Genomic DNA, 25,969 nt, shown 5'->3' on the forward strand with positions numbered 1-25,969 from the left:
CTAATTAAGCAGAAAGACACCACACTGTGCTGATGGGAAAAGCAATTCAGCTTCAAGATGAAGCTACACGTACAACTTTCTCTCCATGACTGTCCTTTTGTCCACAATTAGGCAACTGTGTCAGTGCCATGTTACTGTACTAAGTGTATAATGTGCATATACATGATTACACACTGAATTATCCTTAACTGTATGGTACAGCACCTTCAGCTAGACCTATTCTCCACTTTAGGTTTCTCATATGGCTCATTTAAAGCAAGGAATTTGCCTTTTTACAAGGGCTTTATTTGCATTAGTTCACTTAATTAAGAGACGGCACATTTATACCAGATGCTCATGTCAAACAAGTTAAACCATGTATAAAACGGCAATGCTATCTGGAAAATGTGTTGTGTCAAACCCTAAATTCAGGGTGCTTGCTCTTTTTCCAAATCAAAATTCCAGACTTTTTCCAGACTTTTTCAAAACTGATATTTTTATTCCCAAGACCTTGACTTTATGTACTTTTACACTTGCGTGCCTACTGGCTACTTTATTGGTTGAGATAGTACCAGTTGTGATTAGTACATTTTAATAAAATCGAATTAACAAAATTATGTTTAAATTATGTTTTACTAACAAAAATGATTTCAGGATAAAAATAAGTGAAAGAATTTCACACAAATAAGTTTCACTAAGAGGTCATCTGTAAGTATAAAAACAGAAATGAATGGATGAAAGTATGTAGAATTCAGTCAATTCATTCACACCTTATTTTCTATCCTTGACATAACTGAACCTATCTTTATGTTCTCATATGTTATGTTCTATTTAACTTTAACAAGCTGTATTGCAAGAACATTCACAAAAGTGCATATATACCACATATATAAAAAATAAATATGGCATATATTTATAAATATGCCATATAATATAAATATGGCATATATACCATATATAAAAAAAATAAATTGCAAATGGCAAAGACTTGTCTAATTTCTAATTTCATTCAACTTCAAATCCAGCTTCTTCTGGATATCACTAAGTTCCCGTTCCTTTTCTTTGGCAGCCTTCCTCATAGCATTTGACTGGGCCTTTCTGCTTTGGTAGCCAGATCATCAGCGGAGGACAAGAGGCCACTGATGTTCAACTCGATCCGTTTTTTTGTTTTCTTTAGTTCATCAACATCTTCCAAGAGGGCCTTTCTCTTTTCTCCACACTGCAAGTCTTCTTTTTTCTTTTTTTCATCTTCCAAGAAACACCTGTACTTCTGTCTAGCACATGATGCCGAAAGGAGAAGTTCTTTTGTAATTGACATTCGTCAAACCTCCGACATAAGAGATGTGATCACTGATGATGCTCTGTGTGACAAGTGTTCTCTCCTTCATATTTTCTACCTCTATTTCTCTGTTCACAGAAAAGCCACGCTCAACTGAGGCTTATCCATGAGACAGCAAGAGGACCCTTCTCACCAAATCCCACAAGTTTTTCCACTCAGGTTTATTTCCCATATGTTTGTACATTAGGCTATCCAGTCTGGACTGAGGATCATATGTCACAAACTCCTCATCTGCTCTGCAGCATGTAGAGAAGTCACTAAACTGCTTAAGGATATCATCGCAGTTCCCCTCTTTCATTTGTTTGGCACTTACAAGGTGCTCAAGACAGACCTTTAATTTCCGTTTGCACTTGTCCAAATTCTGAACAATTTGTGTAGGGTCCAACCACACCAAATTTCGAACAAGAGAATATCTGAGTGGGCATTTCTTAAGTAATTTGGCAACCGTAGCCTGAATGAATGTTTTGGTGCTGGTGCGAAGGGCAAATACCTGCTTTTCTGACACCTTTTTCTTGGTTCTTAAGTCCTTGAGCATGCAATCAGCCACAAACCCCAAGTTCACTTTTGCTGCTTCTTTGTGGTTCCCGCACTCATTCACATCAACACTGAAGAGCTTATCAGCAGAGGTCACCTGCTCCATCACATCATCTGTGATGAGCTTGAAAAGGTCCTGCCCAAGAAATGGCAGTACTGGCCTGTCAGTCTGATATTTCCCCAAAAGTGGCTGGAACTCTTGAGCAATTGACAGGAATATGTTGGCCTTTGTGACAAACAATGGATCATCACAGCTTTCTGAAAGAGAGAAGGATTTACTTTTTGGCTCTGGGAGTTGTTTAGCCCTCACACTAGCCACATATTTCTGAATATGTGGCCATAGCTCTATTGCCGTTTCTGTCACAGGCACATTCTCAAACCAGCGATGTTGGCAGTACTGCCTTGGGAAGTGCCAGTAATTTTTGAGTAGTCTTCACGCCTCGCTGGTGAGTCTTTGAAGAGCCAAAAAAAGAGAACTGAGTGTCTGCTCGATCCCCCAGTTGGTTTTTGCACTTCCAGCCTTAAATGCGTTATGCATAATGCATTTAATAATATTAATAATATTATTAAATTAACAATATTAACAATATTAATCATAAGGTATTGTTTAGTCCAGGCAAAGGTGAGTGAAGAGCTCCAAAGATGACTTGCCTAGGCTACTACATATTTGTGTAGTTTCTCAAGCTTATGAAGTAAGGCATTTTTATGAGACTATGGCTAAATATAGGCGTTGCTCTATTGGTAATCATAAATGGGCCTCCGCTCCACGGACCTACCAAAAAACATTGTGCACGCATGCCAGCGGCATTAGGGAAAATTAGCCTACTAGATGATGGCACTGGGACAATTCAAGGTTGGGTTGTGTTTTCTGATTCAAACAGTACCACACCATCTCGTCTGAAATGACACGAAACAATATTTTAATGCAGGAATTCTCAAAATTTTCTCTGAGGACAAACTCTCCAATCCCCATTTTCTTTGCCCTTTAACAACAACGTCTCCATGTACGGCGGGGAGCCGTGGGGTTTTAAAATCAGTTGGCCACTGCTGAACTTAACGCGCTAGGCTCTGAAAGTGGAGTTTATGTTTGGATTGAACGCATCATTCAGAGCATTTTTTAACATAGTTACTGGAAGACCAAATGGTCTCCCAGTGGCCAGATTTGGTCTCCTAGTCAATGCCAAACCAGCTTCACTGGGAGACCAAATTTTAAACCAAGTTATGTCTTATCATTTGGTTCAATCAGTTGCAATTAATTAACCAAGTACCATGTAAGTATACATTTAACAAGGAAAACGAAGATCTATGTTATAAGATATACACACAAGATCATGTTGGTCAGGGGTTAAATTGGGATTAGTTATGTGGGGGGGCTCTGCCTCGTACCCGCCCCTGCCCCCGCCGCCCTGCCCCAATATACTTTTTGGAAAATAACCCTCTAATTTGATAACCATATCATATTGCACAGAGATATATACCTTATCTGTGTGTTGTAGGCCTATGTGTGTCTTGTAGTGCCCCCCTACACATTATGGCAGTTTGAATGTAGATTGGTTGTCCAATGTAACAGATTGTACAGGTTGTTGTACATTGGTTTGAAGGAAATGATTAGTGGGGGGTCTGGGGGTCCTCCCCCAGAAGTTTTTTATTATCATACATGTTATTTGCTGAATTCTGGTGCATTTTAATAACTTGTTAGCTGACTTTACAGAGGTAGGTTGAGCAATATCATGTTAAATCTTGTCACATGCCTACAGGTGAAAAATGTGAAGGAGAAATGTTCAGTGAGAAAATTTGAAGGCTTGCACAATCTTAAACCAAAACAGTTGATTTATTTTGGAGGATAAATGTTAAATATGCCAAAACACTGTCAGTCAAATTGTCAATCAAATATATTCATGCAGTGAATGCAACCAAATACAAACAACACTATAACATTGGAAGCATTTATTATGCTTCCAATGCATTTATTATTATTGTTATTATTATGTATTCAATTATTTATTTGGCATGTGGTGCTTTTTGTGTTGTCTAGAACATACATAAGATGAGCATATTATAGCAGCAAAATAGAAGCACAATCATTTGAATGCAGCAAAACTTTTGCTGCATTCAAATGATTGTGCTTCTATTTTGCTGCTATAATATGCTCATCTTATGTATGTTCTAGACAATACAAAAAGCACCACATGCCAAATAAATAACTGAATACATAATAATAATAATAATAATTACACTAATAATACACTAATAATATTAACAATAAATAATAATAAATTAACATTAAATTAAATATTAACAATAAATAATAAAACACTAATAATATTAACAATACAGTGAACACAATCATTATCATATTTTTATTATTAAAAACAAAATATCAAATAATACTGAAGAGGGGAAAAAATAATACTGATCTAAATATGTTGTGTTTTGCTAAACACATACTGTCTAAAAATAAAAACAACATATTTAGATCAGTATTATTTTTCCCCTCTTCAGTATTATTTGATATTTTGTTTTTAATAATAAAAAATATGATAATGACTAGAGCACAAGACGAGTGTTTTGTTTATGTTTGCCAAAGGTAGCTAACTTGAGGCAACGTTAGGCTCAACTTTTGGTCAATCTCAGTAGCTAACTTTAACTGACATCTCCCCCTTCCCCCTGGCTAATTTCTGTCGATAACTGGGGACTATGGAAATTGAACTCGCCAAATGCACAGACAGTTCGTTCAAGCACCTCTGATGGATTAGGATCGTATGCAGGTAAAAGGGGAGACGGTGTACGGAGAAAATTATAAACAAGTCACAACGCTGAAACACAAGCCCAAAAACCCGCAAACCACGACTTCTGATTTTTTTTTAAAGCGAGCTCACAAAAAAAGAAACCCCAAAGTCGCTTATAAAAAGCGGAATTGGCAACCCACGCAGTGTTCCAGAAACCAGAATCTCTGATCGCAAGTTCTGTTCTAAATTAAAAAAAAAAAAAGTTCTGTTCTAAATAGCTTTGACAGGTCGTCTTGTTATCAGGAAAACTATGATCTATCTCATAAAAGTCATGGGTTTATTGATTAATAAAACGATATTTAATTATTCAGAACTGAAAATCGTGAAAAGGGTTTGTTGCTTTTGATGTGTGCGTGATCATATGCCATCCGCTCCGAGCTTATGTGCCGGGGCTCAGCCCCGGACAGCCCCGGCCCAATTTAACCCCTGATGTTGGTTAAGAAAAACAAAACTAAAATTTGGTTACTGAGATGGCTGATGTCAGAATCCGATGTCATTACTGTGTAACTTTGAGTGTCTTTGATATAACATTTGTGCTTGGTAATTGCTCTTGATAGCTGTGTAGTCACTGTAGTGTGTTTGTCTGTATGGTGATTGGTGAACCATTTCGCATCACAGAATATGCCGCAGCAGTGCAGCCGCATGGACTCTGGGGCCTGTGATTGTATTGCCCAGACCAGTTGGTCTCCTAGTGGAAAATCCTTAAAAAATGCTCTGGCATCATTCCCACCCATTCACTCCTACATGAACCTCTAGAAGATATATTTTAACAAATAAAATAAAACCGTTTCACAAGTGAACTCGGTTGGCGCTGCAAATGGTTAACAGAATTTATGTGACAGGTAGGCTATTTTGGTATTTTGATTGTGGACAAGCCTATTTAACAGCCAAGTGATGACACATCCCAAGTTAAGGTGTTCAAAGCAATGTGGCATATTTGGTGCATATTTTCAAACATTATGAGAGAATAGCCTATGGGTTGTTTTACAATCAGGGTACGCAAGCTAAAAATCACATTTAACACTTATCTTCAGTATCAAAAGGCTTGACTAAATAAACTTGGTTGTTTATTGTAGCCCTGTGATAGCTCTATTTACCATGCAAAAAAAATTTGGTGAGAACGTTATTTTTGGTGAATGTATGGCAATATGTGTCATATTTAGCAAAATTACTCGTGTCATTTAGAAAAAGTGCTTTTTTGACCACAAGTAGCTCCAAAAGGGATGCACTTACATCATTCTTTATACCATAAAACAAATATTTGGTTCCATATCATTGGAAACATAGTTAAGTTTTAATGTTGAATGCCAGTAAGTTTTCAGACTATTTTGATCAAATTAGTATGTAATTGTGTCAAAAAAATGTCCTCTCCGAGACAGCTAATTTTTCAATATAAAATAACCTATCTAAAATGATTATTTTCATCCTAAAATGTGGTCAAGATATTGGGACATAAATATTAGAGACAACTAACACAAAGCTTACAGCCTTATATTTAAAAGCACTATGGAAGTAGTGGATTCTGAATTGTCAAAAAAAATGTCCTCTCCGAGAATCACTTCATTTGTTTCTCCCAGCCCTGCTTAAAGCTACACTTAATCTTGTTATAATACAAACTATTACACATGCCTATGTTCATATGTGTATTAATTTCCAAAAGTGCAGATTTGATAGTTGTTTTTTTTAATTTGAACTTTGTACCCTGACTGTAAAACAACCCCTATCTCAGATAGCCTACAGCCCATGACTGGTAACCTAACGTCAGAATCGGGGAGAAGCAATCGGGTATGATTGTCGTGTAGTGTGTGGTGTTCCATTGCGCGTTCGAATCTTATACGAGCGTGTTTACAGTCGGAAAGAGAAAATATCGGTCAAGATTCTCGTGTGTGGCGTAGTCCCGATTTTAAAAACTTATATTTCAAAATCGTGTAGTGTGGGGTCAGCTTAAGTGATGCTGCCACACCACATCAAGCCGGCTGTGTAAGCACGAGTTCAGGTACGTTCAGCTTGTGTAAAATTATGATATATATTATTTGATTTGGGCGGCACGGTGGTGTAGTGGTTAGCGCTGTCGCCTCACAGCAAGAAGGTCCTGGGTTCGAGCCCCGGGGCCGGCGAGGGCCTTTCTGTGTGGAGTTTGCATGTTCTCCCCGTGTCCGCGTGGGTTTCCTCCGGGTGCTCCGGTTTCCCCCACAGTCCAAAGACATGCAGGTTAGGTTAACTGGTGACTCTAAATTGACCGTAGGTGTGAATGTGAGTGTGAATGGTTGTCTGTGTCTATGTGTCAGCCCTGTGATGACCTGGCGACTTGTCCAGGGTGTACCCCGCCTTTCGCCCGTAGTCAGCTGGGATAGGCTCCAGCTTGCCTGCGACCCTGTAGAAGGATAAAGCGGCTAGAGATAATGAGATGAGATTATTTGATTTGGTAGAATGCATAGTCACAATCCGGTGTAGGCTAACTTTTTGGAAACAGTAAGTTAAGGTTTCAAGCTATGCGGTTAGCATAGCTGCTAACTTGCTAAGATGATAAAACGTTTGTTCTCTCATAGAAGTGATTATATGATAACCTTTGACGCCTGTCGTGGTTACATTATTTGTGTCTTATTTTCCCCCCGTTGCTTTATTTTGTTTAGGTGCTGTGTTAAGAAATTCAGTCCTTCCTAATTCCACTGAGGCCGAGATGACAGCGAAGTTGTGGCTGCAGGACATCATGGATGAGCTGCGCAAGCATTGTAAAAGTAGCCTAAGCTAAGGTGCTGAAAAATGACTTCTTACTTGCCTTGCCTTGTAATGTTGCCTATATCAAAATAAATGAAATGACGTTTCTGACTTTGAACCTTCGGTCTCATTTGTGAAACATAACAAGGGTTTTAGATTTTGATGCAGCCTAAACAAAATCAGTAAGACCTAATATAACGGTGGGATCCTACTAGAGCAGAGAAAAGCATGCAGATGCCTCCCTCCCATTGACTTAACCCTCCTGATGTCTTCGGGTCAAAAATGACCCGAAACTGTGTTTAACAGCAGAGAAAACCCCTTTAACGTTATTTTTTCAACTTGAAATTTTATGACTTTTCCTAAAATGACCCTAATATTAGAAAAAGAGAAATATTTTGTTTATTCATATTTCCATAGAGGCTGTACACAACTTAGGTACAAAGATTGCCTTCGGGTCATTTTTGACCCGGCACCTAAAACACAGGCACAGAGTCAGTTACAGACAACAAAAAACACACAGACAGACACACACACACTCACTGCTGATTGACCTTAGACAGAACTAAAACTTTGTGCAGGTGCACCACCACCTTTCTGCAACCCCATACACAACTTTCAAAGATCAAAGTTCAGACGATTTCAGACACAACCATCAAGGCATTGTTGACCAATACTTCTACATTCAGAGTCTCTGCAGATAACAGTACCCTCAGTTCTCTCTGTGATGAAGCCATGAGTGCACGTTACAGCACTGAACAGGCCTTAGAGCTGATTTTCAGACTGTGCGCTGCCAATGTGAGAAATATATCTGGAAAGTCCATGCACACACAGTTGCTTACTGCCCTACATGTGCTCACTGATTGACTTGTCCCTGCAAGATATTGAGATTGTGTTTTTTTCATAGGGGACGTGTTTAGAGAGTGGTCTGTTATTCGCTTGTACCCCTTTTCCACCAAATCAGTTCCAGGGCTGGTTCAGGGCCAGTGCTGGTTCACAACTCGTTCAACTTGCGAGCCAGCTGAGAACCAGTTTGCTTTTCCATAGCTCGCGGTGCTAAGAGAAGCCACGTCATTACGTCACTATGTTTGCTTAAACCTTGGCGCGAATATCGAAGCAAAAAGAATGTGGAAGAAGCAGCAGCAACAACAATAGATGACATCGCGTTTGTACAGCTGCTGCTTCTCGGCGCTTAAAAATGGTAATCTTTCGCGGTCGTTATTGTTGTTGGTCTTAACAACTCCGCCCCCCCACTGACGTAAGCGGTTCTTTCCTCTGGCCCAGCAGAGAGTTGGTGCTAGTCTGGAACCGGTTTTTCTGGCCCCAGAGCCAGTTCTTTGTCAGTGGAAACAGAAAACCCGATTCCAAACTAAGTACTGGCCCCGAACCAGCCCTGAACTGCTTTGATGGAAAAGGGGTCTCCTGTGTTGGTCATGATTGCCCTCTCAGATTGGCTTGTTGCAAAAGATTGTTCACATTTGACTATCATTGGAAGTGCCTTCAGTAAATTGCATTCAAAAGTACTTTCTGCGCATTTGTGATACTTTCTTCGGCTTCTAAGTACTATATCTTGATTGAAAAAAAAATTGATTACCACCTTTGCAGTACCTTAAGAAATAAAAATAAAAATCTGCTTTAGTAAAGAAAACATATTACAACTGTGTTGTAAAACGAGTGCTGTCCACTGAATGAATGCAGCGTTTCTGCACTGTAAAAAGGGAAAACTCTGATATTCACACAGTTTCTGATGAATGACAAGTTGTTTCTTCCTGCAAAATAGATTTGGCACTTTAAATTGGTTTATTTCAGATCTTTAGTGAGGACAGGTCAATTTTGACTCGGAGGACAAGGGGTGTATACAGAAAACGAAGCCATCAGGAGGGTTAACTTTGGAAGGGCTGATTTTCAAACATGCTGCGGTGTTTCCAGCGATGCCATGAAAGTCAGCTGTTTCAGTGTTAAGTAAATGGGAGAGCGAGGCGTCCAAATGCTTTCCCCGCTCTAGTGGGATCGCACTGCATAGGTCACAGTTATGTCGGGTGTACGTTGGCTCATGTTCGGCCACCATTCTAATGCCAACATCTTCCCGATATCTTGCCAATTAGCTACCGATCTCCATAATACATCTCACCGATGTACCATATGTCGGGCGGTGCCTGTTGCCCCAACGTCAGCAAGACCCAATTTGCCGTCTGGGTACATGACCGGTTAGCGAAATCAGTTTTTACACCCTTCCTGTTTCTTATTTCACAATATTGTGTCTTTGAGCATCTGTGTCAGATTTTTTTCCCATACTTTATTAAGACTTTCACACAAAAATCCAAGACTTTTCAAGGTCTGGAAAACAGCATTTCAAAACTCCATACTTTAAGACTTTCAAGACTTGCGCAAGCACCCTGTAAATATGAAAACACGTGATCAAAATTCAACAATAAACACACATCAGACCACTGTAGTTCAAATGTTGGAATTTATTTACATTTACTCCCGAGCCATGAGTTTCTGCTTCTTCAGCTTCTTCTGGGAAACCTACGATGTAAAAGAGGAATTAATTCATCGTTACCAAAAAGTGAGCACCAGTAGCACCTTTATGCTAAAGGCAAGTTAGCAGGAGCGTACAGCTATGATAGCAGGCTGCTCAGGACAATGCAATTCTTTTCAGTATTAATCCAAAAGGTGTCCTAAGTCGTCATCATTGCAGCCCATCACATAAAAGAGGAAATAAATATATGAAAAGTTACCTTTTTCTTTTGAGCGACCTCCTCTTCTGGTTTGGGGACAATCTGCTCCTTCTCAGTGAGGATCATCTCAATGTGGCAGGGGGAGCTCATGTAGGGGTTGATGCGTCCGTGGGCACGGTAGGTACGCCTGCGCATCTTAGGGGCCTTGTTCACCTGGATATGCTCAATCACCAGAGAGTCCACATCCAAACCCTGGGGAAGGAGACCACAGAGTCAGCTTTAAGTCTTCATCTTAAAAACCCATGTTACATTTTGCCATTGTACAGTGCAGTACAGCCTGGTGCAGTTCTTAAACCGCAGCCAAAGCACCAAGTATTTTGGTAGAGTCACTGTCCTATTTTGGGGGGGCGGCTTCTCATGGTTGTAAGAAAGTGATGCAAAATACTTCTTAAAAAGAACTCAGAGAAAAACAGCAATCCTCTTCAATGTTTGCACACTTGATTTCTCTTTGATTGTGAACTACAAACAAGACAGCAAGTGTGGTTTTTCATGGTGATCCACATGAAGTGAAGAGTGCAAATACTTTAACACGGCATAAATGCTAAGATACAACCAAAAAATAAAAAACCTTGCATTCTATTCTGCATGTACAAAGCCAGGTACAAAAGAATTGTTGCATTTTATGTAGATCATAATTACGGTTTTTGCTCAAGTCTGATATGCCGATATAAACTCTGGCCGATTGCGATGTGGGTTTAATAAGAGAGAATATTTTTAAAATTGTTCTTTAATGGTTGACATGTAGCAGCAGCATTGCTTAATGTTAGAAGCAACATCAGTTTCAGGTACTGTGCCAGTTTCTTCATGTCGACAATTTAAAAAAAATAATAAAATTAAAAAGTTAATCTGGGTATTGACTCAATGGTAGAATTAAAATGATATTTCCAAAAGATTGTGTTAGTTCCTCCATGACAATTTTTTGTTCACAGCATAGAAACTGCAAATTTCACATCCTCTAACAGGGTATAAACTGATCACAATCTTCAAACTGATGGTTCTCCCTCATGTGTACCTTCATGTAATACTGGGGAGAAGTTAGCGAGCGCACACACACACCAGGGGGGAGGGCCAGGGGACACAAACATGTGGATGGAAACCGTTAGAACACATGGACAAAATTAGCTCATAAAATCTGCACAGTTTAAGCTGATTACCAGCTAGCGCCTGTCAGGATGATCTCTATCTAGTTGACTGATGCAAATTTACACACTCACTTCATAGAGTACCTAATAGTCAATAGGTTTTATGTGCTTCATAAGTAAGTTAAATATCAACAATGAGAATGTTATTGAATAAATCATCTGCCAAAAAGCTTTAAGAGACAATCTGAGGACACTTAGAAATGCAACGTAGAACTAATCTGAATGGAGCCCTGGTCTGTCTAACGTTTTCCATCTCAGTCTGACCAATAAGGTTTACACATACACAAGCTTCAACACGAGGCACTGCCCGAATGCCCGACCAAGACACTCGGGCAGAAATATTTTAGCAACTTAGGCCCGTTCGGGCACACCTATGGTCAGCTTCTTTAAGCACAAATTATTTTCAAGCGAATACATTACAAAAAAAACAAGATGTATTAACCAGCATCTTCGCCTCCCCTGTGATCACCATTGTTTTTTTTTTCTTCCCCGATTTGTAACGGCGATTCTGATTGGCTGGCTTCAGGTGCACTTGTGCTTTTCATCACTACGAGTGGTCGCTGGTGCCCTCTACGTTTTCCCGGATTGACTTTAGGACGTCCACATGTATGTGTAAAAAAAAAAAAAAGCTAGTACATTCAACGACGTACTGTTTCAAAAGTGTCTTGAAACATTCGTGGGGCTTCTCAATTTCCTCGCACGAGTTGCAAAGTGTCGCTCCTTCGTCGCTGAAATTTTGAACATGTTCAAAACATTCGTGCAACAAAATTTCTCTCAAAATAGCCGCAAAGCCGTCGCAAAGCCGTCACGAACCCTTCTCAAGTCAGTTTCTGTGAGACAGGAAGTGTGAGTGTCTCTCACTGGGCTGTGACAACCTGCGACTAGTTGGAGACAACGACTGCAATAAAATGTGAATATCAATTGTGACACTCCAAGTGAAAATGCGCGACTCCAAGTGAAAATGTGCATATTTTAATCGCAATTGTTGTGTCTCCAACTAGTCGCAGGCTGTCGCAGCCCAGTGAGATACTACCCTTACACCCTTAGAAAACATCTCCGTACTGCCTTGAACTGCGTACTTGAAAACTTGCCGAAATGCCACAAAATTTTAGGGCAAAATTGAGGCCATTTACCCTGCAGAGCAAAAGGTGTCAAAAGTTAAATGTTGAGGCCTGCATACAGCTGTACATGTACCCCTGACGACAACTTTTTTTGGTACGCTTTTTGGTTCAGCTACAGTGTGGAAGTAAACAAACCTTCACCAATTTGAACTAATGCAAATGATCCATACTAACCGATCGAAAGCACTTTGGCAGTCACTGATTCCACAATCACTGGATTTGACCAATCAGTGATCTGCACTGCGCAACTCTGGCCACATGCATCTCCTTGGTTTGATTCAACAACAGCAACAGTAGATGTGCATTTAGTGACCCAGCAATGGAAGCATAATGCAGAATAAACAGAAGTGATCAGCTACATTAAAAAAAGTCAATATTTGGAAGTTGTTAAAACCCAGTTTAGGAAAACTATGCCATGGCTCTGTGTTTAATCAAGTACTGTACCTTCAGTTCAGCGTTGCTCTCTGCATTCTTCAGCATGTGGAGGAGGAACTCTGCACTTTTCTTAGGCCACCGTCCCTGAGTCCAGTTATGCTGCTTGGCCTGAGTTGCAAAAAAGCACATTTACAGCTCTGCAACTGGACTTTAGATCGCACCTGTTCCCCAAAAAACTGCAGGTTGCTCAGATTATTATAGCTGTTTTCATGCTGAATTCCAAAGGTGTCCTAAGGTAGTCATCATTGCAACCCAACTGTATTTCACTCAAGACAAACAACCCATTTAAAAAAAAAAAGTTTTGAGGACATTTTACAAACACCACCGTTATAGAAATGGAGTAGGTGTTGTGGCATGACCCTACTGACATACTTTATCTAAATTTCCTTGAAGAAACATGATTTAAAAATTCCTGCAAGTACTTCGTAGCTGACAGCTAAAGTGCATCTTTACATTCCTGTCACAAGCCTCAAGGCTGCAATCGGACTGACTCGACTCACTTCCATGTATACAGAAGTAAACAAGAAACCCTGTGTTTGCTGATCAGCTACAGGAAACAGTCAGGTCTGCCCTGTCAGTTAAAGGGCAACTGGAGTCATTTTTAAACTTGCTTTATTTCTTAACGTGTTCAATTATGTTTCTGGTTTTATTAACCTTGTATCATGACTCATATTGGCATATTATATTACTTATCAGCCTTTTCGGTTTTTAGCCATGTTGAACGTAGTTCGTTTGGTCCATGGCAGGTGTCGCTTATCCGCGTGATCTTCACGAGACCTGTGCGAGACTTCAAAACGTGACGAGTCAGCGACGCCATTTTGAAAACTGTTTACACAACTGCCAGATCATTCCAATTTAGATTAATTCAGACATTTGCCAGCTTCATCGGTGACTGAGTGTCAGTCCTGTGTGCTGTGGCGCATGCACCTGAAGGCGTGCCCTGGGCTGCGCGAACGCTGTGACCAAGGCACACCTGAGCTCAATTAAGGAACTGTGTGTTTGCCTATTTAAGGACTGTAATGATGCATTTGCATTGCGAAGTATTACAATACGCATGTACGCATTACAGAGCCTTTCTACCAGTTTCCTTGATTTCCTATTTCACGATCATTGTGTCCGTTTCTCATTCTTGTCCTCGCTTAGCCTTTGATGTACCTCGACCGACCCTTTTGCCTGTCTTCTCGTTTTTGATCTAGCCTGTCATTTTGGATTGTTTGCCTGTATGAGTTTGTGTGTACACACACGACAGGATAAGGACTAGTCTGTCACCTTGGTATTTACATCATTACTGTCACACAATTAAAATGTGCCCGATCAGGCAGCTGGTGGATTTTCAAAATAATAAAATACATGCGTGTATTTTTGTGATAAATACATATTATACTGAGCGTGTTTCCCACATAATCCTCACTAAGGTTTCGGACAGCACTACAAAATGGCGTCCACACTATATAGTGAGTATGGAGCAATTTTGGACACAGGGAAAACTTCCAGCTTGATTACGTCAGCATTTGAAAGAGGGCGCACACGCGTCTTTTGACAACGTTGGCAGGTGTGAGTCACTTTGATTTCCACTGTACGTTTTACTTCCGTCCTTCGAAGTCTCGCACAGGTCTCAGCGAATCTCGTTTACGGCCATTGCTTTGACATACGGACTGATATTACATAGCATATTTCAAACACTCATAACTTGCTATAACAGTAACAAAACAGCTGTCAGAAATGCATTCCTACGTTTTATAAAATGAGACATAGAATTTTGATTTAAAAAAAAAAATTTGCCTTCAGTTCCCTTTTAAAGGGCCTCCTAGGCAGTTCTTGGCAACTTTTATGAACTGCGTGTTCACATTTTTAGATAAAACTCACACCTACCTAAAGCTAACATCCGATTAACTCCACTGTTTTGACTACAGCATTCACCTATAGTCAGCTTAATACCCAGTCTCTCTCCAATATTCAGGATGCACGCGAGTCCAGAGCCATGCTAGAACCCTGAATTAAGCGCATTCAACAGAGTATCTGAATAAACAGTTTTTACTGTGGCAATGGATGGAAAAATTACGACGTAATTTTTAAATACATTTTTGACCAATCAATGCATAACTTCAAAGAACATCAGGACAAGGATATTAGTAGCCATTATTAGAGCTAAATGAGAAAATACATGACGCATCAGCTTTCTCAATAGAAAGAAAGGGCGTGTCCTACAGCAGGACTGCTTACTTCTAACTCTGACCACACCTGAACAGGTTGATATACTGATTGTACAGCATAATCGGATTTAACAGGAGTCAAGCATGTCCTTTATACTAATTCCTGCCATTTAAAAAATAAAGATTAGACGTTATATAGTCTTACATTTGAGAGGTTTATACACTGTAGACAGGTTACAATAACTCTATAGGTCAGGAAAAAGTAGCAAACAGTTGAGTTTACCTGGGCACAGCGGCCAACGCCCCCATTGTAACGGCGGAAGGGAACACACTGATGTTGGACCACGACATCCTTCAGGTACTTGGTGGCTTTGCGAATGTGCATGCCTTTGATGGCCTGAGCAGTCTCACGCGTGTTCTAGGAAAGAAAAGAAAAACCCAGACCACGTGTCAAACCAAAACAGAAAACTAACAAACTACATTCCAGATGGAAACAGCTGCTCAGAATTCGTTCAGTTCTTTTCATCATTAATCCAAAGGTGTCCTAAGTAGTCATCACAGCAGCTGGTGGGCTTCTAGCCAGTGTCTGCCCTCACTTTATTGGCTCAAATTTAAAGGCATCAACTACTTGGCTGTTTCACAAGTACAGTAATTTACAGACTGTGCAAAAATATAACATGAAAGCTGGATTTTGCAGTTTTTCTAGCAAGAAACAACTGCATCACATAGTTCATTACAGATTTTTGCTTATTAAATACAGTGTTCTCCAGGGGCACTTTTAAAGTGGCGCACCACCATGTTATAATTCTGGCCCGCCGCCCTTCCCTTGCCCCCCCCCAAAAAAAAGTATACACCAAATCGTAAAGTACTCGCTTTATTATAATTTTGTAACTATTTAACACGCAGAAAACCATTAAACGAATGCATATGGGGCTACCTGAAGTGGCCACACGATTGCAGTAGAAAAACATCCGGCCGGCTGCATACAATGTGAGACAGAGCTCTGCAGATTGAGGTCTATCCCTGCGTTACACTACACCACACTATATTGGCCCATAGTAACGCTGGAAGCTACAAGCTGCAGCTAGCCAGCAGCTAAATAACTCTGCGAGTGTTTGTAGCGTTATTGTGCAGCAGTTACGCTTATCTATTGTCTTCTGACTGTACACAGTTACAGTAATCATACTAGAAAAGCACTCGGAGAGCGCAGACCTCTGCCAAGAATCCTTTAAAAAAAATCCAGGATCCAGAAGGTGATCCGGATCACCGCCAAAATTTAATGGACTGTAACTTGTGCCCAGTCACACCTCTGGAAAAAATTTCAGAGCAATCCGTTCATTACTTTTTCCGTAATGTTGCTAACAGACAAACCAACACTACCGAAAACATAACCTCCTTGGCGGAGGTAATAACAGCGCGCGCGCACACACATTAGTTAAGTTCAGGTATTTTATTTTACGTATCTGTGATTGTGTAGGCGAGAGCTGCATTTTCCCGTTGCTTCCTGCAGGACTTCTGGGTTCCTGGGTCAAAGAACCCGAACTACGGAGGCCGGGGTGGCTTTGTAGTGCCAGTCTCAGGCACACGCACCAGCTAGTGCATTGACTGGAGTTGTTTCACCCAATTAACATTAATTATGTGTATTGCAAAAAAGTTTATGCATTTATTGTAATTGGGTATTTTGTTTATGCATGGAAGTTCATTTATATTTCACACAGAAAAAAAATATAATTAATTCAGGGATGCGCAACAGTCTCAACTGAAATGTCAAATGAGTCTCACTTTGACAATAAAGATATGTAAAAGTGTGTGTTAAATTTTTGTAAAACGATTTTAACAGTGATTTAGCATTTCCTATCCATTTATTGGCCAGTTTCACTGTCAAAAAAGCCCAAAGTCCATCAGCTTCAGGGGGACTTTGCTCCCCTGACCTGCTACCAGGGCTCTGCCCCTGGACCCCATTGGGGGCCTAGGTGGCCCCCAAACCCCCACCATTTTATTTTTGAAAAGTGGAGAACACTGAAATAATAGCCACTGCACACACAGCCAATTCCTGATACGAAGGCCACTTTGATAAAGAAGACTGTAGTAGTTTTACCTTGAAGTGGACACGAAGATTGGAGCCCCGTGCCTTGCAAGCTGTTGGGGGGGGGGGGGGGAATAAAATGTATATTGTTTATAAGAATCAGGTTAAAAGGCAGTACACTTAAGCAGAAAAATACAAAACAAAAAACATTGCACACTTACACTTAGTCGGGTTCTCGGGGTCGAGCGAGTAGCGGACCATTTCTGCAGGTCTGTGGACAGAATTAAATGAAATCCTTTAGTCATTCGTCTAGTAGATTGAAGTGCATATAACGGGTAAATTCAGGAGCAAGATCAATGTAATTCTCCTATTTTATATTAAACTTTGGTCAAATATCGGTCACATTTTGAGCAATTTTTTTTTTACCTTGCGCAATACCAGAAAAATTCAGTTGAAATCAAGCCATTTGAGGCGAACTGGTCCGCCGCTGAAAAAACTTGGCATTTGGATTTCTCGGCAAACATTGATTTTCGTGACGTCGCATGCGGGACGCCTCCCTCTGAATTCTACGTCAGCGCTGGTTTGTTTATGAGAAAACAACCTGGTGGTTTTCTGCAAGTTTCTTCACTGTTATCATGTAATTATTAAAAATGGTTATCAGATGTATCATAGGAGGGTATAGCAACACCAATCTTGATGGGATTAGTATTCATCGTTTCCCACATTATGCTCAGGTGACAATTCCATATTTCAATGCAAAATCGCTAGCTGCTAAACTTGGTCTACACAGGCTGTGCACTGAAACCGTGCAAGCTCTCGCAGCCTGCTGGCGCTTCCGCAGGTGACGTCACGAATCTGGCTCCAGACTCCCTTGGGATTTTTCCAGACGCATTTTATTTTTTTCTGCTGTAGACAGATGGCCTTGTGCAAAATTACCCTTCTGGATGAGTGTGTAAAGGAACAATTCTTTCATATAAAAAAATGAATTTGGTCCAGGATGTGCACTTTAAGAACATGTTGATTACAGAGAAAATGAAAGGTTGCTCAGACTGTTTGCTTGGGTTGTTTTCATGGTTATTTCCAAAGGTGTCCTAAGTTGGTCATCACTGCAACCTGTAACACTTTGAGACAGCCATGTTTCACAGAATTGTACAGAAAATAAAAATAAAACCCTGACACAATCCTCATTCCAGTAAGTAATGGAAGATCAGGCCAAATCCCTGCGAACTCATTTCTTCTAACTTAACTGCTACTTTAAGACAATTTCATCCATGAGCCATGACAGCTAACCTCGTCTCCAAGCCGTTCAGATGAATTAAAAGACAAACCAAACTGTTTAGAGATTACAGACTGAAGACTTATCACGATAAATGTATTTAAGAACAGGCCACAGCGACACTAAATGCTAATTCACACAGAAGCGTATACAAGTTAGCATGAAGCTCCTGAAGGAGCCAGAGTTTATTATGATGGAAGGGATTTCAACCAACATCCAACGAATATTAAACACTAACAAAGAAAAAGACTTTAATGAACTATAAGCTTGTAGCATCTGTTTGTACACCTTTACTAATTGTAAGCCGAGGCCAATATGGCAGCACTGGAGAACCCACTGCGACAATTTCTCAAAAAAAAAAATCACTAAATACACAAGTTCATAATCACAAATATCATCAAAGACAGGCCATATAAACACGCAAGTGTGAAATTCAAACAAAATATTTCAGGATGACAAAGATACCAAGTGGATAATCTTGTACTTTGTGATAACAGCCATTTTTAGGGCACTTACGTTCTCAGGCCGCAGAAGGGAAGAGGAAGTGCAAAGCATGCTGGGAAATCAAATCGGTTCAATCTTCTTCGGCGCACGTGTGATCGTGCTTTAAACGCCACAGCGACACTTAGTGGTCAAATACTGCCACAGCTAAAACCTATTATCCATCCATCCATTACACTGTGGAACAATTTGAAAAATAATATAATAATAAACTTTATTTACAGACTCAGGTTCCAAAATTGTACATACAAGAAACAAACACTTACATTATAATATGTTCATATATACACACGCACGCGCGCACACATACACACACACACACACACACACACACATTAAAAAAGAAATCAGATTGAAGATACATACAATTGGCTCTTCCAATATTTCCAAATGTCAGAACAATATTGGGTATCACTTTCCTTAATACCAGTCAAACACTTTATGATGGAATTTCTTGATACTGTTAACCTACACATAAATTTGTACATGAGGTTTTCTGTTTTCTGGTTTTCAGAAAAAAAAATTCTGTTGAGTTAGATTTTTATGCTGATTAAAACTAAAATTGGCATGCTGATTCCAAAATTGCAGTCAGTTTTTTTTCTAGTACGTCAAGTTTTTTCTCCACACCTTACCCTCCAGATAAGCAAAATTCCACTGATTAGCTGTAGTAAGACTATTTGAAGGTTATGGAAGAACGTTATCAGGGTAGATGGGATGTACATATGATGGCTGACTTGGAGCATCAAACGTCATAGTCCTCAAGTTGAACACTCCAGAAAGAGCTATAAACATAAATTTTTACCTTAACTACTTGCACAGGTGGCATGGTGGTGTAGTGGTTAGCATGGTTGCCTCACAGCAAGAAGGTTCTGGGTTCGAACCCAGTGGCTGGTGAGGGCCTTTCTGTGTGGAGTTTGCATGTTCTTGCTCTGGTTTCCCCCACAATCCAAAGTCATGCAGTTAGGTTAACATGGGGTGGCCTTGGGCTGAGGTGCCCTTGAGCAAGGTACCTGACCCCTGACTGCTCCCTGGGTGCTCTGGTGTAGCTGCCCACTGCTCTGTGTGCGTGTGTGTTCACTGCTTCGGATGGGTTAAATGCAGAGGATGAATTTCACTGTGCTTGAAGTGTGCATGTGATGAATAAAGGCTTCTTCTTCTTGCACACAATTATAATTACAGTAGCCATATCCTTTGTAAAAACATAATAGTGTTAAATAAACATTGCAGTCATGTATGTTTCTTTCATATTTCATTGTATGTCAATATTTGTACATTTTTATAAAACAAGCACATATCTGTTAAGTACAGTATTTTTCATATTTTTTAAGAAAACGGGGATCCTATAGTTCAAAAACTTGACGTGATAGAGAAAAACTGAGATCAGTTTTGGATTCTGCACCCAAAAATTAGTTAAAAACAGCTGTCAGACCTAACTCAACAAAAATTGTGTTCCCCAGTGTTATCTGTAGCTACTTATCCTGTTCTACAGGGTCACAGGCAAGCTGGAGCCTATCCCAGCTGACTACGGGCGAAAGGCGGGGTACACCCTGGACAAGTCGCCAGGTCATATTAGAGTCGCCAGGTCATATTAGAGTCACCAGTTAACCTAACCTCCATGTCTTTGGACTGTGGGGGAAACTGGAGCACCCGGAGGAAACCCACACAGAACATGCAAACTCTACACAGAAAGGCCCTCACCAGTCGCTGGGCTCGAACCCAGGACCTTCTTACTGTGAGGCAACAGTGCTAACCACTACACCACCATTCTGCCCTATTTTAAACCTTATTATTATTGTTGTTGTATAATTACTTCAGTCAGAAATTTAGTAGGGTCCAAAAGTCTGAGACCACACTGAAAATCTGGGTTGGGTTTTTTAAATCTTAAATTAGTAATAACCATTCACACCTACAGTCAATTTAAAGCCACCAAGTAATCTAACCTGCATGCCTTTGGGGGGGGGGGGGGGGGGGGGGGAATGGAGCACCGGGAGGAAACCCACACAGACATGGGGAGAACATGCAAACTCTACACAGAAAGGCCCTCACCAGTCGCTGGGCTCAAACCCATGACCTTCTTACTGTGAGGCACCAGTGCTAACCACTGCACCACCGTTCCACCCTATTTTAAGCCTTATTATTGTTGTATAATTATTTCAATCAGAAATTTAGTAAGCTCCAAAAGTCTGAGACCACATTGAAAATCTGGTTTGGGTTTTTTTAATCTTAAATTAGTAATAACCATTCACACTCACTTTAGAGCCACCAATTAACCTGCATGTTTTTGGACAGTAGGGGAAACCAGAGCAAACCCACACAGACAACATGCAAACTCTACACAGAAAGGCTCTCGCCAGCTGCTGGGCTTGAACCCAGGACCTTCTTGCTGTGAGGCAAGAGTGCTAACCACCATGCCACTGTATTTTAAACGTTGTTATTATTATTGTTGTTGTTGCTGTTGTTGTATATTCACTTCAATCAGAAATTTAGTAGGGTCCAAAAGTCTGAGACCACACTGAAAATCTGGGTTGGGGTTTTTTGTTTGTTTGTTTAATCTTAAATTAGTAATAAAGAAAAGTTTTTAGAATTTCCAAATATTTAAAACAAAGAAATGAAATGCTCACTATGTTGAACATTTAATATTCAAGATTCTGCACTATTTCTAGGTCCCTATTTACATGTAAGCAAATTTGTGATATTGACCATGTTAACTGCTTTGTATGAAATGCAAGATACTCCTCATGCCTAATCTCTTCTAATGAAGCATTTGTTCAAATGACACGCTGATGGATTTGATCTAAAATAGATAATAAGGTTTTGCACAAACTTCTGGAGTCCATGCCATGACTGCACACTTAAGTCAATAAAGAAAAAAAAAAGGAGCATACCAAACACTAAGGAACTCTGAAAATCATGTTAATATTCCAAAGATTCTACTTTTAACAGTTGTAGTCAATAATATCATTTGGAATGAAAATTACAATTATTGTATTAAACTAGAAATTGAAGCACAATAGAAATATTTACCCCAGTGGTCTCAGACCCTGCTATATATTAGGCTATTTAAACTGAGCATAAAAAATGTACAAGGGAACTTCATCTCATCTCATTATCTCTAGCCGCTTTATCCTGTTCTACAGGGTCGCAGGCAAGCTGGAGCCTATCCCAGCTGACTACGGGTGAAAGGCGGGGTACACCATGGACAAGTCGCCAGGTCATCACAGGGCTGACACATAGACACAGACAACCATTCACACTCACGGTCAATTTAGAGTCACCAGTTAACCTAACCTGCATGTCTTTGGACTATGGGGGAAACCAGAGCACCCGGAGGAAACCCACGCGGACAACATGCAAACTCCACACAGAAAGGCCCTCGCTGGCCACGGGGCTCGAACCCGGACCTTCTTGCTGTGAGGCGACAGCGCTAACCACTACACCACCGTGCCGCCCACAAGGGAACTTCAGTGTAAAATATTATTGTGCACACAGCTATTATTGTGCACTTTGCTAAGGAACTGAAATGTAACAAAGAAAACTAAAATTGATTTAAAATGTGCAACAAATCAATTATTCTAATAAATATAACGTTTGGTGAAGTCAGGGTTAGTTCTGTATTATTGTGGATGGCTTGTTGAGAAGCACCAACTCTACTGGGGAAAAACAGTTCAGATGTTGTGAGAACTGGTTCTTCAAGAGCTGTACTGTTTACCTGAGGGAAGTTTCTGAAACAGATAATTCCCTAGGTATGTTTGGTCCATGGAAATGATCTCAGCTTGCTTCTTGCCCCTGATGTCATACAGCTTCTGGCTCGACAGCTGCTGTTGACCAGTCAGCCTTTTTGCAATGCACACACTTCACTGCAGTCTGGAATTTAAACAGGTTGATGCTGAGCTGAACTGCACAGTTTTTTATGATGATAAAATGCTTTTAATAGTAGATCTGTAAAACAGATTGAACTGGTTGAGAGAGGTTGTGCTTCCACAGTTTTTACAGGAAAAGCAGCCTCTGAAAGAGCTTTTATGGTTGTTTATTTCCCATTTGAGGTCTTTGGAGATGTTAGTCCCGAGGAATTTGAACGACTCCTTACTGACTGCATGGTTGTTGATTTCCAGGGCTGTAATGAGGAGGTGGGTTGTTGCGAAAATCAACCACCATTTTTTGTGTATTTAGCACCAGATTATTCTCAATACACCATGAAATCAGAAGGGCCACTTCCTTCTTTATGAACAAACTCATCATTCTTGAAAATGAGGCGAATTATAGTTTTTTCATCTGAAAATTTTATCAGTTTGATAACAGGGTCACTGAAAGTGCATTCCTTGGTGTATAAGAAGTACAGGAGAGCTGAGAGCACACAGTCCTATGGAGTCCCTGTTCTGATGGATATGGCGTCTGACTGGTAGAATCCCAGGCACACAAACTGTCTCTTGTGTGTTAGGATGTCAACAATCCCTGGGCAGATGGAGTCCACACTCAGTTAGCAGTTTGCTGTAGAGTCATTCTGTCACAACTGTATTAAAGGCAGAACTGAAGTCCACAAACATGACTTTGGCATAGGAGCCTGGAGTGTCCAGATGACTGAGGACATAGTATAGGCTCAGGCTGACTGCATCATCAGCAGAGTGATTTCCTCTATAAGCAAACTGCATTGGGTTAAGAAGGGGGTCAGTGATAGATGAGTATACAGTAGAGTTTTCCTCCCCTTCTTAGATCTTCGAAATGAGATACATGTCAAGCAGAGGGTATTGATACTGAAAACATGACTTCAAAATACAGACAAAGCATTCTTATTCGGGGGCGGCACGGTGGTGTAGTGGTTAGCACTGTCGCCTCACAGCAAGAAGGTCCTGGGTTTGAGTCCAGCAGCCGGAGAGGGCGTTTCTGTGTGGAGTTTGCATGTTCTCCCCGTGTCTGGATGGGTTTCCTCCAGGTGCTCCGGTTTCCCCCACAGTCCAAAGGCATGCAGGTTAGGTTAACTGGTGGCTCTAAATTGACTGTAGGTACGGTATGAGCGTGAATGGTTGTCTGTGTCTATGTGTTAGCCCTGCAATGACCTGGCGACTTGTCCAGGGTGTACCCTGCCTCTCGCCCATAGTCAGCTGGGATAGGCTCCAGCTTGCCTGTGACCCTGTAGGACAGGATAAGCAGCTACAGATAATGGATGAATGTATGGATGGCATTCTTATTTGAGATTTTTGGACTGATATATGGCATTCTAATCAGTATTTTATCTCATTAAATCAACATATTCCTACTTGGCTTGAAGGTACGTCCTGAGTTTGAAATATGCACTTTAAAATTTTATATACCTTAAATATGTACTTTAAAATATTGAAACATATAATTTTTTAACTGTAAAACTGTGCATCTTAATGAAAACTCTTGGGTTAGCTCACGATTTACTGGAGAAATTCTGTAATTTCTTCATTTCGCCACAAGATGGAAGCAAATGACAAACTCAAAACAATAATGTATTTTTAGGTGCATTATTATAAAGTTCATAGACGTGTCATTGTCCTTTAGGGTGTATTTCATTTATATACCATTCGATTAATAGAGAATAATACATAATACAGGAGCCTCATTATAGCTAACTAAAAAACTTGCCTTTTTTTCATTTGTGCTTTTGGGTTTTTGGTTTCGGCTTCCCTGCTGAAAAAAAAAATCATCAGAAAACTTTAGACATTTCGAGTGGTTCCTAATAGGTTTAAATAGTTTCTGGATGGTAGTGTAATGGAATGTATAACCTCTGATGGTTTCAAATGGCCTATTGCATGGGTTAGATAATTGAATCAGATTTGTTAAAGCTGAAGAAATAGTAAAAAGTTCAGGACAGGGAGTACATCAGAACCAGGACTAGGAACCAGTGGTTAAACCAGTGGTTGAATTTTAATCTTCATAGTAAAAGACGGTGGCACAGTTGCCTCACAGCAAGAAGATTCCGGGTTCAAACCTCATGGCTGATGAGAAGCCTTTCCTGTATGGAGCTTGCATGTTCTGCCTGGGTTTCCTCCACAGCTCAAAGATATGCAGCCAGGCTAACTGGCTACTCAAAATTGTCCATGACCAAAAAGCAGTGCAGCAGAGAAGTGGCTAGCCAGCTGTACTTACTTAGCCAAGGAGCCCAACTGAGAACACACTGGACGAGTGAAGAAAAAGGAGATAGTAAAAGAAGATCATGATGTATTTATTAATAGATTTTATAATGGATTGTAATTGGGACACACACACACACACACACACACACACACACACGATTTGTGTAACATCAGTTGCCCAATGTTTTGTTTTGTTTGTTTGCTTATTTATTTAGTTAGTTAGTTATTGTGGAGACCCTTGGTTTAAATCATTACTAAGACTAATAAAACACCTTAAACTTAATTCTTCTTCTTCTGTTGTGATGTATAGGCCTACTTCTTTTCAACGTCTGAGCTATACATTAATGTGAATAGTGATTGTGTTTGACTCTATGATAATGTGAGTCATTATGACTAGTAGAGGACCTGGGTTAGATACGTATGCACATAATTTACGAGAGGATAACTCAACTGTTATAGGCTAATTTGAACCCAAGGAACAACTTGGGATGTGTGCCAAAATCAGTATCTGGGGCGAACAGGCCGAAAATTACCAATTCAAGATGGCTGCCAGTAACCATATTGAAAATATCAATTTTTGAACCACTCACCACAGAAGTATGTACAATACCCCATTTTATGGATTTTTGGGTATGGGGAATCCATTAGTGACATTTTCATGATTGAAGGAAAAGGGAACAAGCTATGGTCAAGGGCAAGGTAAAAAAAAAAATGGCCAAAATTGCAGCTTCACAGAAAACATGAGAAAAACAGAATAATCCGATGGAATTGGGAGACCTCATCTCATCTCATCTCATCTCATCTCATTATCTCTAGCCGCTTTATCCTTCTACAGGGTCGCAGGCAAGCTGGAGCCTATCCCAGCTGACTACGGGCGAAAGGCGGGGTACACCGATGGAATTGGGAGACCTATGCACATAATTTAGGAGGGTATAAGACACCAAGCATTTGATTAATATACAGAAATTGTATTTTCAATCATACTATTATGATCAGTGAAATGTTAACTTAAAATGAAAAATACAAACCAAAACTTGTTACTTTAGTAGGCAGCAATATCTTGAGAGCCTAAATGTTTAACAGCCAACAATACAACTTTTAACATCACATTATTACTGTT

General features: G+C 40.2%; 1 protein-coding gene and 4 non-coding genes across 6 annotated transcripts in view; all 5 read right to left on the reverse strand.

Annotated features, from left to right (window-relative positions):
- Positions 1-9,807: 9,807 nt before the first annotated feature.
- rpl17 (ribosomal protein L17) overlaps positions 9,808-25,969 on the reverse strand; it is a 234,897-nt gene continuing 218,735 nt past the window's right edge. The window contains exons 1-7 of one of the 2 annotated variants that reach the window (XM_060935978.1): positions 18,767-18,785; positions 17,196-17,245; positions 17,047-17,087; positions 15,232-15,366; positions 12,805-12,903; positions 10,098-10,289; positions 9,808-9,885 (exon numbers count right to left, since the gene is read on the reverse strand). In XM_060935978.1, coding sequence (XP_060791961.1) covers positions 9,838-9,885; positions 10,098-10,289; positions 12,805-12,903; positions 15,232-15,366; positions 17,047-17,087; positions 17,196-17,235 — 555 coding nt within the window. In that variant the 5' untranslated portion in view covers positions 17,236-17,245; positions 18,767-18,785 and the 3' untranslated portion in view covers positions 9,808-9,837. Of the gene's footprint in view, positions 9,886-10,097; positions 10,290-12,804; positions 12,904-15,231; positions 15,367-17,046; positions 17,088-17,195; positions 17,246-18,766; positions 18,786-25,969 lie in introns of those variants that run through there. The other variant, XM_060935977.1, reaches the window with a different exon arrangement.
- On the reverse strand, positions 9,990-10,057 carry LOC132895803 (small nucleolar RNA SNORD58). Its single transcript, XR_009655838.1, has one exon. It is a non-coding gene; the product is annotated as a small nucleolar RNA SNORD58 (small nucleolar RNA).
- LOC132895833 (small nucleolar RNA SNORD58) lies at positions 12,978-13,046 on the reverse strand. The gene has a single exon (XR_009655866.1). It is a non-coding gene; the product is annotated as a small nucleolar RNA SNORD58 (small nucleolar RNA).
- LOC132895832 (small nucleolar RNA SNORD58) lies at positions 15,445-15,512 on the reverse strand. The gene has a single exon (XR_009655865.1). It is a non-coding gene; the product is annotated as a small nucleolar RNA SNORD58 (small nucleolar RNA).
- Positions 18,014-18,086, reverse strand: LOC132895802 (small nucleolar RNA SNORD58). The gene has a single exon (XR_009655837.1). It is a non-coding gene; the product is annotated as a small nucleolar RNA SNORD58 (small nucleolar RNA).

Source organism: Neoarius graeffei, chromosome 12 (assembly GCF_027579695.1).
Source record: "Neoarius graeffei isolate fNeoGra1 chromosome 12, fNeoGra1.pri, whole genome shotgun sequence".
Taxonomy (NCBI): Eukaryota; Metazoa; Chordata; class Actinopteri; order Siluriformes; family Ariidae; genus Neoarius; species Neoarius graeffei.